The sequence below is a fragment of the Heterodontus francisci genome, chromosome 18 (assembly GCF_036365525.1).
Source record: "Heterodontus francisci isolate sHetFra1 chromosome 18, sHetFra1.hap1, whole genome shotgun sequence".
Lineage (NCBI taxonomy): Eukaryota > Metazoa > Chordata > Chondrichthyes > Heterodontiformes > Heterodontidae > Heterodontus > Heterodontus francisci.
In genome coordinates, this window is record NC_090388.1 from 54,563,513 (window position 1) to 54,582,677 (window position 19,165).

Sequence of the window (19,165 nt, forward strand, 5' to 3'; positions counted from 1 at the left end):
AAACCATTATTCCAGGTTTCCCACCCTCATAACTGATCCCTCTGCACAGAACTTGCCTCCAGGCTAAAATCCAGGCCGAAACATATGATGGGAGATTCATATAGTCCAAGAAATGTAATGGAGAAAGTGGGATAAAAAAAATAATTATTCAATGGCTGTAGTTAAAAATAATGTTTACGCATAAAGGGGCAGAATTTGACTTAAGACTGCTTTCTGGTGCTCAATGACATGGACACAACTAATCCACGAAATTGGTCCCCTTGATTAATTTAAATGAAATAGGTTGGCTTCCAGCTCTACTTGTGCTGTTCATTGGCAGCTTGCTTAATGGGGCAGTGCACCTCTTAAAGGGGAGGGGCACTTTGACTGCAGGCAAGTCATTGAAGATTGTTGATAATGGCAAGCAAAGATAAATCTTGTCAATCTATTTGGAGAGCGAAAGAGTCATGTCTCATTTTTGTTTCATTAATGCCATGAGCAAGATGGCTAATCAGGGATTTTAATACAATTTACACCATGTCTATAAACAAAAAGGCAAATATTTGCTAAACGCGTTTCATGAAAAGTGTGCCTTTCAATAGAACTTAGATGCAATGCTCTGCCATCTTAGATTTTCACTTCTCATTTTCCAGTGCAGCAATATAGAAGGGAGATGTCCCATCAGTTGTGAAGATGATGTGAGTATCCAGTAATCCATATGTTGAGCTGGAAAAAAAACTATTTCAATGAATTACAGAGAAATTACTAAAAACATTTCAAATAAACTAAAGCTTTTAATCTATTATGCAGGCTTTGAATTGTTTCTTAATGGATAACAATGGATTCATTCTGATCTCCAAGAAAGAGGAAGAGGTAAGTGTTCTGTTAAAATGGAGGAGAGGGTATATGGGTTGAGCATGGTGAGAGGATCACAGTGTAGTTGGGTTGAAGAGCTGGATATATGAAGAAACGGGCATGCTAGAGAATGCTGAGGAGATATTCTGCATGGAAGGGATTGATAGGGAAGGATTTGGCTGATGAGATATCCATCCCTTCAGTCAATTTTTTCAGGGAATTAAGGGTTAGTATTTCTACATGGCAGCACCATAACAAAGGGTTACAATCTCCAGTATAAGTGATTCCACAATATAAACAGAGCATGAGAGCGGAGCAGATTGTTTTAATCATACCCTTTACAAAACACTAGTTAGGCCTCAGCTGGAGTATAGTGTAGAATTCTGGGCACCCACTTTAGGAAGGATATCAATCAAGGTCTTGCAGAGGGTACAAAGGATGTTTATCAGGATGATGCCAGGGATGAGTAAAACAGGCTGTTTTGTGAATATTTCAATAGATGGAAAATAACAAGCAGTTAGTCCGAGATTTTCCCATGTGCCTTGGCTGTGTGCAAGCTTCCACCAGCAGCGCAGGGCCTCGGAAAAGTTGCCACTCAAAGTACTACTAACTGTGACATGAGTACAGTGTTAGTTTCAGTCTTAAAAAGAACATTCTGTTAGTTTTCACTGTTGAGAATAATTAGTATAATGATACCTATTGTGCTTTTGGCTCTTAACACAAATGTACCAAATAGATAACAATAATTCAGCCAATTCGATTCACTCGACGTGATATCAAGAAACGACTGAAGGCACTGGATACTGCAAAGGCTATGGGCCCTGACAATATTCCGGCAATAGTACTGAAGACCTGTGCCCCAGAACGTGCCGCGCCCCTAGCCAAGCTGTTCCAGTACAGCTACAACACTGGCATCTACCCGGCAATGTGGAAAATTGCTCAGGTATCTCCTGTACACAAAAAGCAGGACAAATCCAACCCGGCCAATTACCACCCCATCAGTCTACTCTCAATCATCAGTAAAGTGATGGAAGGTGTCATCAACAGTGGCATCAAGCAGCACTTGCTTAACAATAATCTGCTCAGTGACACCCAGCTTGGGTTCCGACAGGGCCACTCAGCACCTGACCTCATTACAGCCTTGGTTCAAACATGGACAAAAGAGCTGAACTCAACAGGTGAGCTGAGAGTGACTGCCATTGATATCAAGGCAGCATTTGACAGAGTATGGCATCAAGGAGCCCAAGCAAAACTGGAGTCAATGGGAAACAGGGGAAAAACTCCCTGCTGGTTAGAGTCATACCTAGCACAAAGGAAGATGGCTGTGGTTGTTGGAGGTCAATCATCTGAACTCCAGGACATCACTGCAGGAGTTCCTCAGGGTAGTGTCCGAGGCCCAACCATCTTCAGCTGCTTCATCAAAGACCTTCCTTCAATCATAAGGTCAGAAGTGGGGATGTTCGCTGATGATTGCACAATGTTCAGCACCATTCACGACTCCTCAAATACTGAAGCAGTCCATGTAGAAATGCAGCAGGACGTGGACAATATCCAGGCTTGGGCTGATAAGTGGCAAGTAACATTTGCGCCACACAAGGGCCAGGCAATGACCATCTCTAACAAGAGAGAATCTAACCATCTCCCCATGACATTCAATGGCATTACCATCACTGAATCCCCCACTATCAACGTACTAGGGGTTACCATTGACTAGAAACTGAAGTGGAGTAGCCATATAAATACTGTGGCTACAAGAGCAGGTCAGAGGCTAGGAATCCTGCGGCGAGTAACTCACCTTTTGACTCCCCAAATCCTGTCCACCATCTACAAGGCACAAGTCAGGGGTGTGATGGAATACTCTCCACTTGCCTGGATGGGTGCAGCTCCAACAACACTCAAGAAGCTCGACTCCATCCAGGACAAAGCAGCCTGCTTGATTGGCACACCATCTACAAACATTCACTCCCTCCACCACCGATGCACAGTGGCAGCAGTGTGTTCCATCTACAAGATGCACTGCAGCAACGCACCAAGGCTCCTTAGACAGCACCTTCCAAACCCGCGACCTCTAGCACCTCAAAGGACAAGAGCAGCAAATGCATGGGAACATCACCACCTGCAAGTTCCCGTCCAAGTCACACACCATCTGACTTGGAACTATATCGCCGTTCCTTCACTGTCGCTGGGTCAAAATCCTGGAACTCCCTTCCTAACAGCACTGTGGGTGTACCTACCTCACATGGACTGCAGCGGTTCAGGAAGGCAGCTCAGCACCACCTTCTCAAGGGCAATTAGGGATGGGCAATAAATGCTGGCATAGCCAGTGACGCCCACTTCCCATGAATGAATAAAAAAAAAAATTAGTGAACTAACAAAGGTTTCTTTATTGAAGAGTAACAGGATTCTAGGCGAGCTCTTCAATGCGCATGCTACCTGCTGACCAACGCTGCTCCAACTACTGTATGGCATATTAAGTTGCATCACTTCCTGTGATGTTGTATACTAAACTATTGTTACGACCAGGTGAGCAATGTGTCTAGGGGGTCTCTTGCTGTCTTCACCTGGTCTTATTGTAACATGGTTTAATTTTAACCACAATGTGTTTTGAGCTCCCCTTTTTGTGAATCCGTTTTCACAGTTTCCAATTATCAGGCAAATAACTGAGCACAAAGAGGCTTTCTTTGGTTTAAAACAGAAGGATGAAATTTATTAAACCTTAGACTTAACTCTACTACGGTTCACGCCAGCGTATATACGACGTGCTCACACTAGCTTGCACACATGATATAAAGGTACAAGATAGGGACAGAAAAGAGTAGAAGAAGAGATAAGTAGAACAGTTTGAGGCAATATCTTGTTACTGTTTTTTGAGCTCGCTGTAGTCCTTGACTGAAGTTATATTCATGTGTTTCATTGGGGCCCAGTAATCTTCTTAAAACTTTGTTCAGATTGCAAACCTTTCTCTCTTTGCGTTTCAAGTCTTCAGTGGTTTCAGTTGCCTGAGAGATAGGCAGGCAGGAGGTGTTCTTAGTTCCAGGAGAGCACTCAGCATTCTGCCTGACACTTCCTTTGTTTGGGAGTTCAAATTGAGAAAATTCCCAGGGTGCTCAGCAGGTTAGTCATGTGACTAGTTCCTTAGATAGAACAGTCTCTTCACATCCTTTGTTGAAGGCTCAAATTTCTCTGCCCCAGCCAGCTAGCCATGTGACTGAAATTAGTCTGGCCACTTCTGTGTATTGGAGAGCCACTGCAGAGTCTCCATTGTTTCCACATGGTCTGTTACCATGGAAGTGTCTTTCCAGTCAGAGATTGCAATTTTTAAAGTTTTAATGTTCATGTGGTGAAATAATGTGTGCCTCAGTCTTGGCAGGTGGGGGTTTGCCTGACACTATTTATATATTCAGTAGCATATTAATCAGTATTAAAGCAATTAAAGCAATGTCACAACACCCCCCCTTTCCTTTAAAGAAAACTTACATAAGTTATAAGCTCTGTACATAATGAAATAAGATAATTGTGAAAAGCACTTACACATTTATGGACTCTCACATTAATTATTCAAGTGTCTCTGAAACATACAGGTGGTCTGCTGACTCAACCTGATCTGCTAACAGTGAAACTCTGTTGAGATCCGGAATAGTCATTTCTTTTCTCTTGACTCGTAGGTCTAGACTGACAATTATCATGCACTTGAGTGTTGTGTCATCTTCCTTAACTCCACTTGAATGTGAACATGTTCTTGATGCTACAGCTGTGTTAGGTATGATGCTGTTGGATGACTCTCTCTTAGTTGACATCGATTCCTCCTCAGCATCACTTCATTCGGGGTGGTTACCTCGTATGACCGTGACTCATTACAGATTTTGACACTTCCGCAGGAAACCATGTATTCTCTTGTGGGTGGATTACTCTGACTTTCTGTCCTACATGCAGAGGAGGCAACTCCATGCCTGCATATTTGTCATGTGTGATTTTCATTTTCTCTTGTCTGCCCAACAATTTATCTTGGACTGATAATGATCTGATCAAATGATGACTTGGAAGAGTTGTCCTGACTTGCCTTCCAAACATGATCTTTGCTGAGGATGGTAATCCCGTATCTAGTGGTATTGCTCATAAGTGCAACATAGCTCTGTTCTGAAGAAGAGTCATTCACCTGAAACGTTAACTCTGCTTCTCTCTCCACAGATGCTGCCAGACCTGCTGAGTATTTCCAACATTTCTTGTTTTTATTTCAGATTTCCAGCATCTGCAGTATTTTGCTTTTAATTTATTATTGCTATTTCAATGTCTTGATTGGTCCTCTTATATTTCAAGCTGAGTGACTTTACCATCCGCAACATCCTTTCTGCTATTCAATTTGACTTTGGATTATGTGGAGATAATGTAATGTGATTTACAGCACACTTTGTGTATATGTCCTGAAATGGCTTACCTGTGTACTGTGGACCGTTATGCGACATTGTCTCCTCCGGGGAACCAAAAAGATTGAAAATTGAACTCATTGTGTTTGCTACCAACTTAATGTATCCCTCAGTTGATGAATGATAGGAAATTTGGAGAAGTAGGTGGAAATAAGTCAGAAGTCGTCACCTCTGACAGTAAATAAGTCAGTGGTTATTCTTGACCATGGCTGTGATGGAACATCATGAGGATGGAGTAGCTCTCTGTGTTTACTCGACTGATGCTCCTGACATGCATCACACATCCTCACTGCTCGTTCTATGTCATTATTAATTGCTGGCTAATAAACTGTCTCACATGAGTGTCATCTGATCTTTCAATGCCCATATGACCTTGATGTATTTGGGTTAGGATATCTTGATGAAGCGCTTTTGGTACCAATACTGATCTGCCCTTGAAAATGACTCCACTTGATATTCCTAATTCATCACAATATGGCCAAAATGTTCTGAGGTCTATGAGAACCTCTTACATTGTATCTGGCCATCCACTGATGATGAGCTGTCGCAATGCCCTGAGGACAGGATCTGTGGGAGTCTCTCTTTGCAGCCCTTCATGTTTGTTCTGTCCAAATCACATTAGGTCAAAATTGTACACATCTTCTAGTTCCACACCTACTTCATGCACTTGGACATCCAGCAGTACATCTTCTGTCTTCTTGGGGTTGGGTAGCCTGTTCAATGTATCAGACATAACTATGAGGTTTTTCGGTTTGTATCGGACCTTGCAATTGTTCCCCTGTACTTTGATTAACAATCGTTGGAGTCAAGGTGGCACGCTGATGAGTGTTTTTTTCCCAAATTATTGCTAACGGCTTGTGATCAATCTTGACAACAAAGCATTTGCCATATAGGTATGTATGGAATCTGGTGATACCAAATACTAATGCCAATGTTTCTCATTCTATGCGTGAATAGTTTGCCTGTGCAGGCGATGATCTTTTAGAACTGAACGCAGTTGGTCTACCTTCCTGTAACAGACATGCTCCAAGACCTGTTTGTCAAGCATCTACTTCAAGTGTAGTTTCTTTCCTTGGGTTGTAGTATTGTAAAAATGCTTTAGCAGAAATGACTGTTTCAATAAATCGAACGTGTGCTGACGATCTTCATGCCACAAGAATGGCATATCTTTCTTGAGAAGTTCACGCAGTAATGATGCTTTCTCAGAGAAATTCGAGATATATAGTGCGAAGAAGTCAAACACCTCTGTAAATCTTCCTTATCTTGAGGAGTAGGCATTGATTGTACATCCTCAACTTTCCTGGGATCTGGTAGTATTCCAGCGTTAGAATAGATTGAACCAAAGAAATTAATATGGCTCACTTTGAGAGCACATTTTTTGCTATTAAACACTAGATCGTCTCTTCTAGCCGTCTCCATTAGAATGTGAAGATTCTCATCATGCTCTTTCCTGGTACTTAAACTTAAATAGAAAATGCATAGTACAAAGTAGAAGATGCTGGTCTTGTTATCCATTATTTTTGTGACCAAAAAGTTCATATTGAAAACAGTAACAATCTAGAAATGACAGAATAGGACTAGATTTTTTTATCTATTGTATTCTGTGGTATAATGGAGTATTTCTTCTATTTTCATCCGCATGCGGCCCCTCGATGACATCATCTGAAAACATGACGATGGTTTCCACATGTATGCCGATGACATCACCACCTCTTTCGACTTCTCCACTGACTCTAAATTATCAGACTGCTTATCTGACATCCAGTACAGGACGATCAGAAATTTCCTCCAATTAAATATTGATAAGACTGAAACCATTGTCTTCAGTTCCTGCCACAAATTCCATTCCCTTGCCACCCATTTCATCCCTCTCCCTGGCGTCTGTCTGAGGCTCAACCAGACTGTTCGCAATCTCAGTGTCTTAATTGACCACAAGATGAGCTTACAATTACATATCTGTGCTATCATTAAGACTGCCTATTTCCACCTCTGTAACACCACCTTCTTCTGCCCCTGCCTCAGTTCTTCTGCTTCTGAAACCTTCATTCATGCCTTTGTTACCTCCAGACTTGACGATTTTTACATATCCTGGTTGTCCTCCCACATACTACCCTCTGTACATTTAGGTCATCAAAAACTCTACTGCCCATGTCCTAACTCCTAATGATGGCTGTCATTAGGACCGCAACCACAGGAACCAGTGCATGTTTACCATTGTTGGTTTATATGGACTCCCTTCTGGCATTCAGGAAAGCTTATGGCCAGAACTGTCAAATCTCAAATGCAACTTGACACAAATTACATATGCATATATGGGTGTCTGCAAGGCTTCAAGCTTGCTCCACAACAGAACAAACAAAATCCAGAATACAGACATTTGGTCATTTTGCAAAACCACTTTGGAGTATGAAAGGAGTAAGCAGTTGATAATGTAAATACTTCACCCCCTGCACACGTTTTATTAGTAATTCTATTAGATTCTACAAACATCCCAGCTTTAGTGTTTCTCACGTCCTGGCACATGAAGATAAGTTTGTTTAAAAAAAAAAGAAAAATATACCATTGTTGGCTTCCTTATTAATTTCTTAGCATTTCTGCTGTTAATAGCTCTGTTATAGTTATATTATTGAAAGTGATACCATGTCTGTGTGCTCATGTGTGAGGAAAGTAACTGAAGAGTGCTTTAAGCAAGAATAATTGCATTTTCAAAGATTTTCCTTTGGGTCAGCAGCATTTATGGGAATTGAATAGAAATTAGCTGTTACCATGGTCACACCTCATCTCCATATATCATAAAGCATGTAAATTAAGATCACTTTCCCTGAACGTTCACGCTTTCAGTCACACTAATTTTACAGTAACAAAATGGGAAATATCTAATTGATGGTTGCTATGGTAATACAGCAAAGTGTGATAAACTGAATTAGTAGCTTCTTCAGGCAAAATGTTCACAAATGGCAGATAACTCTTTCAAAAAGCAGTGCAGTAACTGTACATAACAAATAGTTTAATTTCCATATGTATTTTTGACAGAAAAGCTTGTAATTCTTGATTGCATTCCATCTTCCTATAAATATTTCCTATAAATATTCATATTATGTACATATAATTCATAAATCACAACCAAATTTCTTATATAAGGATTGAGAAATGACTTTAATTTAACTTAACAGCTTCGTAGATTGCACAGTTAGATTACAAGTAAGAGACTCGTTACGACCAGGTGAGAAAGGTGTCTAGGGGTCCCTTTCAGCCTTCACCTGGTCTTACTGTAATCTTCTTCTTCTTTGGCCTCCTTGTCTCGAGAGACAATGGGTAAGCACCTGGAGTGGTCAGTGGTTTGTGCAGCAGCGCCTGGAGTGACTATAAAGGCCAATTCTAGAGTGACAGACTCTTCCACAGGTGCTGCAGATAAAATTGGTTGTCGGGGCTGTTACACAGTTGGCTCTCTCCTTGCGCTTCTGTCTTTTTTCCTGCCAACTGCTAAGTCTCTTCGACTCGCCACGCTTTAGCCCCGCCTTTATGGTTGCCCGCCAGCTCTTGCGATCGCTGGCAACTGACTCCCACAACTTGTGATCAATGTCACAGGACTTCATGTCGCGTTTGCAGACGTCTTTAAAGTGGGGCCATGGATGGCCGGTGGGTCTGATACCAGTGACGAGCTCGCTGTACGATGTGTCCTTGGGGATCCTGCCATCTTTCATGTGGCCAAGCTATCTCAGGCGCCGCTGGCTTAGTAGGGTGTATATGCTGGGGATGTTGGCTGCCTCGAGGACTTCTGTGTTGGAGATACGGTCCTGCCACCTGATGCCAAGGATTTTCCAGAGGCAGCGAAGATAGAATGAATTGAGACGTCGCTCTTGCCTGACGTACGTTGTCCAGGCCTCGCTGCCGTAGAGCAAGGTACTGAGGACACTGTAATAGGGTTTAATTTTAAACAGACTGTGTTTTGAGCTTCCCCTTGGTGAATCCTTGTTCACCGCTTTCCAATTATAAGGCAAAGAAATGAGCATAAACAGGCTTTCTTAGGTTTAAAGAAGAACAGTGAAATTTATTAAAACTTGAACTCTAATTCGGTTAACGCCTATGGATACACGACACAGCCACGATAGCATGCATACGCGATACACACATGCAGATAGGGACAGAAAAGAGCAGAAGAAAAATAAAGTGGAGAGGTTTGAGGCAATATCTGAAGAGTTTCTCGTTACTGTGCTTCAAGCTCACTGTAGAGTCTTTTCGTAGGTAGTTCTTGCTTGTAGGTAATTCTTGATTTTCGTTGAGGCCCAGTATTCTTCTTAAACTTTGTTCACTGTAGGAGACTTTTCTCTCTTCGGGTTCATGTGTCTTCAATGGACTCCAAAGCTGGTGAGAAAGAGATGGGAGCAGACAGGAGGGGAGGAGGTCTTTTCAATCCAGGAGCAGAGAGCTTTCTGCCAGTTCAAACACAGTCTCTACAATTTAAAACTCCCCAGGTTGGCCAGCAAGGTGGTCACATGACTGTCTGGTTTGACCAGGTCTGTTCTGTGTATTGGGAGCAGGGATAGCTCCTTTGTTCCAACACTGTCTGCTAATATGCAAAAATGTCCTTCCAGCCAGGGGCTTGGCAACCCCTTGTAATAGGCCTTCTTTTCTTCCCAGTAACAATTTGAAATTTACTGTCCATGTGGTGAAATTAATGTGCCTCATTCTTGGCAGGTGGGGGCCTGCATGACGCACTCCAATATGCAGTTATCAGTGGAATTCAATAATCTTCCTGGTTTTTGGAGGCCTCATTGCACCACTAAGTTTAATGAAAATGATATCAAATAGGTCCCACAGTGAATTCCAAATGTTCCCATTACTTTTTAAGTGCTGTTTGCCATATAGAAAGCTTCTCTGTTTCTATGGTGCTTTCTTCAGAGTTTGGATTTTTAAAACTGAAATTTACAATTTTTGATGATTTGTAACTTGTTGCCCTGTGTGACTTTCCATAGTGCTGTTTCCATATTAATGATTTAACTATACTTTTTCCAACTATTCCTGTTGATTTTTTGTAAAATCGAATCACAAATCTGTAGCCACATACGTAGGAAAAAAATTATTGCTGCCAGCAACTGCAAATCTGAATTCCAACCACGGTACTCTGCATGAATATTCTATTGGACCTGGCAATGCCATTTATGGATTTAGGAACAGGAAGAGAAGTTCAGGCAAAAGATAAAAAGGCAGGTGTCCTCACCCCACAGATCTCTGGTGTTCACTCACCACAGGAACCCAGTATTGACACTCAAACTGCATGCACCGCAGTACAACCATCTTCTTCCCAGCAGTCAGACACAACAACAGCAAAAGAAAGAAGCAGCAGTCCTTTAGAATTGCTGCATTCTACAGCCCCACCCATCTGCTATCATAGAGCTTGCTGTGCATGTGAAAATTCACAGGGAGCATGTTACTAAATTTAAATGAGCTGCCATGTTCTTGTGGTGAGAGTGTGCTGGAATGCACTGAAGTCTTGGTCTTTTTGACAGGATTGGAGAACACTCCCGTATACTGTTCCAAGTCATGATAAAACTCTATAGGGACATGTACAAAAATAAAAATAACTATATTTCCTGTCTCAGATTTATGACAATATTTTTGGTCATTTATTCACCGGATGCAGGTGTAGCTAGCAAGGCCAGCATTTGTTACCTATCCCTAATTGCCCTTGAGAAGGTGGTGGTGAGTTGCCTTCTTAAAGCATTGCAGTCAGTCTAGTGAAGGCACTCCCATAATGCTGTTTGGTAGGACGTTCCAGGATTTTGGCCCAGTGACAATGAATAACCATCGATATATTTCCAAGTCAGGATGGTGTGTAACTTGGAGGGAAACTTGAAACTGGTGATGTTCCTGGTGGCCCGACCCTTCTAGGTGGCAGAGGTCACAGGTTTGGAAGATGCTGTCAAAGAAGCCTTGCTGAGTTGCTGCAATGCATCTTTTAGATGGTACAGGCTACATCCACAGTGTGCCAGTGTCAGAGTCACAAAGTTCCAGAGTCATTTACTGCACAGAAGGAGGCCTTTCAGCCCATTGAGTCCATGCCGGCTCTCAGAGCTATCCAGTCAGTCCCACTCCCCTGCTCGAAACCCGTAGCCCTGCAAGTCTATTTCCTTCAAGTGGCCATCCAACTTACTCTTGACGTTATTGATTGTCTCAGTTTCTATCACCCTTATGGGCAGTGAGTACCAGGTCATTATCACCTGCTGCGTAAAATAAGTGCTTCCTCATATTCCCCCTGCATCTCTTGCCCAAAACCTTCAATTTGTGTCCCCTAGTCCTTGTACCATTAGTTAATAGGAACAGCTTTTCCTTGTCTAACTTAACTAAGCTGTCATAATCTTGTACACTTCTATTAGATGTTCCATCAATCCCCTTTGCTCCAGGGAGAACAATTCCAGCTTTTCCAACCTAACCTTGTAACTAAAATCCTTCATCCCTGGAACCATTCTGGTAAATCGGTTCTGTACCCTCTCAAGGACCCGCACATCCTTCCTAAAGTGTGGTGACCAGAACTGGACACAATACTCCAGTTGTACTTGTACTTCTTTCAATGTAGTATACTGTATTCGCTGCTCACAATGTGGTCTCCTCTACATTGGGGAGACCAAATGCAGACTGGGTGACTGCTTTGCGGAACACCTCCGCTCAGTCCGCAAGCAGGACCCTGAGCTTCCAGTTGCTTGCCATTTCAACACTCCCCCCTGCTCTCATGCTCACATCTCTATCCTGGGCTTGCTGCAGTGTTCCACTGAACATCAATACAAGCTCGAGGAACAGCATCTCATTTTCCGATTAGGCACACTACAGCCTGCCGGACTGAACATTGAGTTCAATAATTTCAGAGCATGACGGGCCCCCCATTTTACTTTAATTTTTAATTATTTTTTCTTTTTTCTTTTTTACATTTTTTACAATTTTTTTTCTTTTGTTTATTTCATTTCATTGTAGTTTGTTCAGTTTGCTTACCCACTGTTTTTTTTCATGTTTGTACTTGCTGCTGTTCAATCTTCAGTTCGTTAACACCCTAATTGTACTAATGCTTTGTCTTTCAACACACCATTAACATATTGTTTGCCTTTGCTCCATGACCTCTTGGTCAGCTATGTGGCCTTGTCCAATCTACACCTTCTCCTTTGTTATCTCTTGCCCCACCCCCAGCTCACTTGCTTATAACCTTTGACATTTCTAATATTTGCTAGTTCTGAAGAAGGGTCACTGACCCATAATGTTAACTCTGCTTCTCTTTCCACTGCTGCCAGACCTGCTGAGTGGTTCCAGCGTTTCTTGTTATTATTTCAGATTTCCAGCATCCACAGTATTTTGCTTTTATTACAATACTCCAGTTGTTGCCTAACCATAGATGAAGAGAGTGGTGGAGAGAGGGAAGTTTTAAGGTGGTAGATAGGGTGCCAATCAAGCAGGTTGCATTATCCTGAATGGTGTTGAGTTTCTCAAATGTTAGCTGTGCTTATCCAGGCAATTGTAGAGTATTCCATCACACTCCTGACTTGTGCCTGTGGACAATGGACAGGCTTTGGGCATTCAGGTGAATCACTCACCACAGATTTCTCAGCCTCTGACCTGCACTTGTGGCCAACGTATTTATGTTGCTGGTCCAGTTAAATTTCCGGTCAACAGTGACCCCCCCGAATATTGATGATGGGGAATTTGACGATGGTAATGCTTTAGAGCTTAGCAGTACGTACAGGCTATGTAAACACCAATAGTAATCTTTGCTTGATCCTAAATAAATATAAAGGGAGTCAAATGCAGGATATAACAGAGTTATGCTATTTGTTATATATCAGCACACAGAAACAATCTTGTCTAACTAGCCCCTGCCTTGTCGTACTACAGTACCACCTAAAATCTTAATACTGTATTATACCATTGAATTCAGATACATAGGATGTATGATTAAATTATCTTCAGTGAGCATTGAATGGATCTCCAATTGGCACTGTCCTTTTAGCTGTTGACAGCTTGCAGTGACAGATTAATTGTTGTTCCATTCCTAATCGTTACTTGCTTGTATCACTCCTGAGCACGTGACTCATACATCTGGGTTCCTGGTCATGTCCATCTTGTGCGCAGTATCACCTTTTTCAGTTCAGGAGATCCCACCAGTGGTTGAGCTGGTATATCTGCTTCAGTGTGTAAGTTTTGTTTTATTCTTTCATGGAATGTGGGCGTCACTGGCAGGCCAGCATTTGTTGCCCATCCCTAATTGCCCTTGAACTGAGTGGCTTACCAGGCCATTTCAGAGGGCAGTTAAGAATCAACCACATTGCTGTGGGTCTGGACTCACATGTAGGCCAGACCAGGTAAGGACAGCAGATTTCCTTCCCTAAAGGACATTAGTGAACCAGATGGGTTTTTACGACAATTGAGACTTTCATGGCACCATTACTGAGACATGGCCAATATAAAATCCTGGCCATCACTGGGGAAAAGCACAGCACAGAGGACAGGAGCAAAATCAAGAAAATTAGAAGGAGAGCCACATGGAGAGCAGTGGAGCATCTTCTAGAAATTGTTTCCTTGCAGCATTAGCAAAGGCCTGGAAGCAAGGCACAGCCACCCTCTTGCCTGGGGATAGGTTATGAGGGCCAACTTGGAGGAGGAGAAAATCATTTCAAAAGGGAGGATTAATCTCAAAAACCGTTGCAATTTCTGTGCTTTGTCGTATGAATTGAAGGGAAATGGGATTTTCTCAATATATTGTCCTTTCATCAGTGCCATTAAATCAGGTGGGATGAATGTTTTCTTTTTCTCTCTTTTGACTGTAACACCACTAAGTGAAATGGGTTTAGCACAGGCACAACCCACTGCAGTGAGCTCAAGTCTATAGCACGAAATTGTCCATTATTCAATAATAACTGCCACTGACTTGACCAGAACACTCAGATAGACTATTCTTCCTCAGGGCTGAAAGATATTACAGATGAACTGAATTTAAAAGGAACAAAACAAGGGAAAGGAGGATGAAAGTAGGAGAAAGAAGATACACAGAATGATCTCTGAAGTGCTTGGGTAGAGAACAAGAGATGTTTAAAGAACAAAAGTGATATTAGCATGAGTTAAAGGAGGCATAATAAGAGAAATAAAAGATATATATGAGACATATTTGTGAATAGCTAAAGGAGAATAGGTGAACGGAGAAATATGGAGAACTGGCAAAGCAGACCAGGCTCCAATGGCCCACAAATCTGGTGAAAGAATTAAAGCAGGTTGACACCAAGGGCTGAATTTTATGGGCCCATGGGAGGATGGTGGGGGGCCCATAAAATAGTGAGGGTAGGTGGTTCCAGGATGGTATGTTGCCTCCCTGGTGCTAGGGTCAAGGATGTCTCAGAGCGGCTGCAGGACATTCTGAAGGGGAAGGGTGAACAGCCAATTAATGGTCACTTAAGGGCTGGTTCCTGCCGCCGCTGGCATTTTACTAACAGCTAGTGGGAGCTTTGCCATGTGGAGAGGATGCCCAGTAAAACAGGTGGCTTCCCTTCAGGCTTTGTGTGGGGGGGGGGGCCTCCGCTGTGGGCATTTGTGGGCATTCTGTGGCCAGCCAGCCTCTGCTAACAACTCCACCCTGTCCTGAACAGTCACCTTCACCACCTCCACCCGCCGCCACTCTCACCGGGGCCTGTCCGTCTGGCCCCAGCAACCCTGCCACATTTACCTGGGGTCCAGGCCTCCAGCGCTGGTCCTGGTCCTGAGCCTCTTGTAGTATTGGCAGTGGCCATCGCTCCCGGTGGTACTGCCGATACTACTGAGCTGCTGGTCTTCTGATTGGCCGGCAGCTCTTGGAGTTGGGATCCCCTTCCTTAAAGGGTTGGGGACCCGGGCGCTGGGCAGTTAATTGTCCAAGAGCCATTAAATAGAGCCAAGGGAGGATCTCCAGAGGGCCGAGGCAGGGTTTGCCTGGCCTTTTGGGCCCAACGTCAGGACCCCTGCCGGCTCCATAAAATCCAGCCCCAAGGTTGCAGTTCACTCCCCTAGTAGTGTTCCCCAGGAAGAGGTCCACAGCTTCAAGTGCCAACCCGGATTTAACTTCCAGAAGCGGAGCAGAGAGGAGCAGACCTCTGGGGAGAATGCCGAGTGAGAGAAGAGGATAAATTGAGCCCGAGAATGGAGGCCCAGTCACTTACCTTCCGGGAGCGGAAAGGAGCGGACCTGTGGGGAGAACACCGAGCGAGAGAAGAGGATAAATTGAGCCCAAGGATCGAGACCCAATCACTTACCTTCCGGGAGTGGAGCGGAGAGGAGTGGACCTGTGGGGAGAACGCTGAGCAAGAGAAGAGAATAAATTGAGCCCAAGGATCGAGGCCCAGTCACTTACCTTCCGGGAGCGGAGCGGAGAGCAGTACAGGCGCGCTAGAGTTTGAAAATAAAAGGTCAACAGTGACATCACAGGAAAGCTGCAAGGTGATTGGTTGGTGAGTAACTGCTGTTAGTGCCTGGAAATTGCTCGTTGGCCTTCATAGCAAGAGGATTCAAATACAGGAGCAAGGATGTCTTGCTGCAATTATACAAGGCCTTGGTGAGACCACATCTGGAGTATTGTGTGCAGTTTTATCTCCTTATCTGAAGAAGGATGGTCTTGCTATGGAGGGAGTGCAGCGAAGGTTCACCAGACTAATTCCTGGGATGGCAAGACTGACATATGAAGAGAGATTGGGTCGATTAGGCTTGTATTCGCTAGAGTTTAGAAGAATGAGAGGGGATCTCATAGAAACCTACAAATTTCTGACAGGACTGGACAGACTAGATGCAGGAAGGATGTTCCCAATGGTAGGGGAGTCCAGGACCAGGGGTCACAGTCTAAGGATAAGAGGGAAACCACTTAGGACTGTGATTAGGAGAGATTTTTTCACCCAAAGAGTGGTGAACCTGTGGAATTCTCTGACACGGAAAGCAGTTGAGGCCAAATCATTGAATATATTCAAGAAAGAGTTAGATATAGTTCTTAGGGCTAATGGGATTAAGGGATACAGGGAGAAAGCGGGAACAGGTTACTGAGTTTGGATGATCAGCCATGATTGTATTGAATGGCGGAGCAGGCTCAAAGGGCCAATTGGCCTACTCCTGCTCCAATTTTTCTATGTTTCTATGTTTCTAACCTGCTCTCTCCCCATCACTGAAAATGGTTGACCCACCCCACGTTACCAGCACCTACTAGCAGAGAGAAAATAGAAGCTGTAATTGAGGTCTGGTGTTGTTGAAGTCAATGTCAAGGCCAGAGGGCTACAAAATGCCTTGCAGAAAGGTGAGGTGCTGTTCTTCAAACTTACATTGAGTTTCATTGGAACAGTGTAGAAGGCCAAAGACAGACGTTAGAGTGGAAGTGGGATGAAGAATTGAAACTGTAATTAGCAGCCATTTGAAGATCACACCGCCAAACAGAATGGAGTTGTTCAGCAAAGTGATCACTCAATATGTGTTTGGTTTCCTTGATGTAGAAGAGAGCACACCATGAGCAGTGAGTACAGAACACTGGGATGGAGGAAGTACATGTAAATTTCTGTCTCACGTGGAAGGAGTTTTAGGGCCCTGGTGATGTGGGAGGAGGTGAATGGGCAAGTTTTGCATCTTCTGCACCTGCATGGGAAGATGCCAGAGGAAGATGTTGAGGGCGATGGAAGAGTGAATGTGGGTATCACAGAGGGAACCGTTCTTTTGGAATGCTGAAAAGGGAGGGGAAGACAAGATATTTTTGGTGGTGGGATTGCGTTGGAGATGGCAGAAATGGTGACAGATGATCTATCGAATGCAGAGGCTAATGGATAGAAGTTGAGAACTATTAGGACACTATTATGATTCTGAGATGGAAGATTATGGATGAGGGCAGAAGCAAGGACAATGGAATGGGCTTGATCCAATGCCTTGGCAATAAGAGTGGAGGGAAATGTTTGGCTGAGGATAAAGGAGGATGTTTCAGAAGCTCAGATGGAGGTAGCAACATCAGAGCAGCTGAAGCAGAAGTGGACAAACTGGGAGATGGGAGTAGAGCCTTTAGAGGTAGGAAGATAATAGAAAAGAGCTTCTATAAAAGTGGTCTCCATTCCCGCTGCTAAATAATGCACTCCAACAAATTCTTAGTGGTTTGGTCAGTATGGTTTCTTGGCACGCTGTTGTTTGGCTGCAGGTGTTTGATGTACACAGACTATACAGGAACATCTTTTCACTTTTCAACTAGTAAGTCATTAAGTTATGCAGGCTGCGGCGTCCAAGTAGCTGCCTGAATTTCTCTTGTTTGTTATGAAGAAACATCAGTTTGAGGTCAAATTATAATTGCTTGTAAACATAAATAAATACATGATTCACATCCTATGACCGATAGAACTGTAATACTTGCCTTTTTTCTTTTCTTTTTAAACCCACTTCTCTATATCCATATTATTTTAAATTTAAATAATTTTCTTAATGCATCAATAGCAAAGTAATAATTTTAATTTTAGAGAATTAAATATTACCCTTCTCTTCTGTTTATCAAGTTTGTAATAATTCAGTTTTTATTGATCTCTGCACTTTTCAAAGTTAGGGATATCAGTGGTGGGGAATGGAATGCCTTTTCTTTGTTGAGGGTATGTATCCCTATTTTTAAAAGAAGTTTTTTCCTCCCACTCTTGCCTTCCATTATGCCATCCAGTGGTTAAATGGGCAGGCAGCTAGCTAGCTCTTCTCAGACCCTTATCTATCTTGCACTTGAGTAAAGAGCTGGAACATGGGCATGAGAGTAGCCTGGAAACAACTTTTACGCTTTGTCTCTCTCTTTCTACCTCTCTCCCTCTCTTTCTTTTTCCTCCACTCTTTTCTTCTCCCCCATTCTTCCTCTCTCCTCCTCTTTTTTTCTTTCTCTTGCACTCCCTCTCTACTTCTCTCCCGCTCCTATTTTCCCTCTCTACCCATGGAAAGGCAGAGTTTGATTTGGAAAATTCAATGGAAGCATGGCAGAGATAGGCAACTGAGTGGTGTGAGATATCATGAACATCAACTAGCATTGTCTCAAGTACTGGGCTACTTTTACAATGCATTTTCCACTCATTACTAGTTTCGAATCAGTCAACCATGTTAGATGTAGATGTAAATTTCCCTATAGAACCAAAATTAGCCTCATCCCAATCTCAGGAAAACATCACCTACTGAAACAATATGATATTCCCATTTCTCAACAGCCATCCTGTGGCCTCCCTCATGAGATTGCCAACTTGTGCCACCTGTTGACTGTTCTGCACTGTAGGTTTGTACCCATTAGGAACTAGGGTCATACTGCTCTAAACTCTGTTTCACTCTACATCAGAGAGGAGACTTTCAACCCTCCTGCCTAGGCTAGATTTCAACCAGATTTTAGATATCTGGAATATTCCAGTATATTTGATAACACTCAAACCTGAGGTGATAATTCTTTGTCCAATCAGGATTCATTAGTTATTTGGATTTCACAAGTTATTTGGATAGAATCATGTTGAATTTTGAAAAAATGACTCCAACATTGCAGCAAAACCACTAAATTTACATAAGGGATGTGAGGTGGGTATATAAAACTTATGGCAGGATTTATAGGCCCTGTTTGGGGCGGGCACAGAGTTGGACAGGTACTAAAAATACTGCTGCTGGCCAGTGTGCAGGTTCTCCGACTACATCCCACCCGTGGGCCATTTTCCGTGAGGCGGGATGGGGACAGCAGGACTACACACCAGGTAACCAATTGAACTAATTAAAGGACTATTGATGGAGACTGGCTGGGATTTTCCTGTCGGCCTCCAGGTCCTCCAGGTGGCGGGCAACAATACAACTGCCTGGAATTGGCCTCTCGGCAGCAGACAAGCGGACCAGAGCCCCAGGCAGGCTTAGATGCCCTCCTTGCCTGCCTGGGTTCAGCAGTA

General features: G+C 43.2%; 1 protein-coding gene across 1 annotated transcript in view; it reads left to right on the plus strand.

Moving 5' to 3' along the window:
* The window catches only part of cacna2d4a (calcium channel, voltage-dependent, alpha 2/delta subunit 4a), a 695,670-nt gene that overhangs the window by 532,623 nt on the left and 143,882 nt on the right, over nt 1–19,165 (plus strand). The window contains 2 exon segments of the mRNA XM_068051265.1: nt 633–677; nt 790–852. Coding sequence (XP_067907366.1) covers nt 633–677; nt 790–852 — 108 coding nt within the window.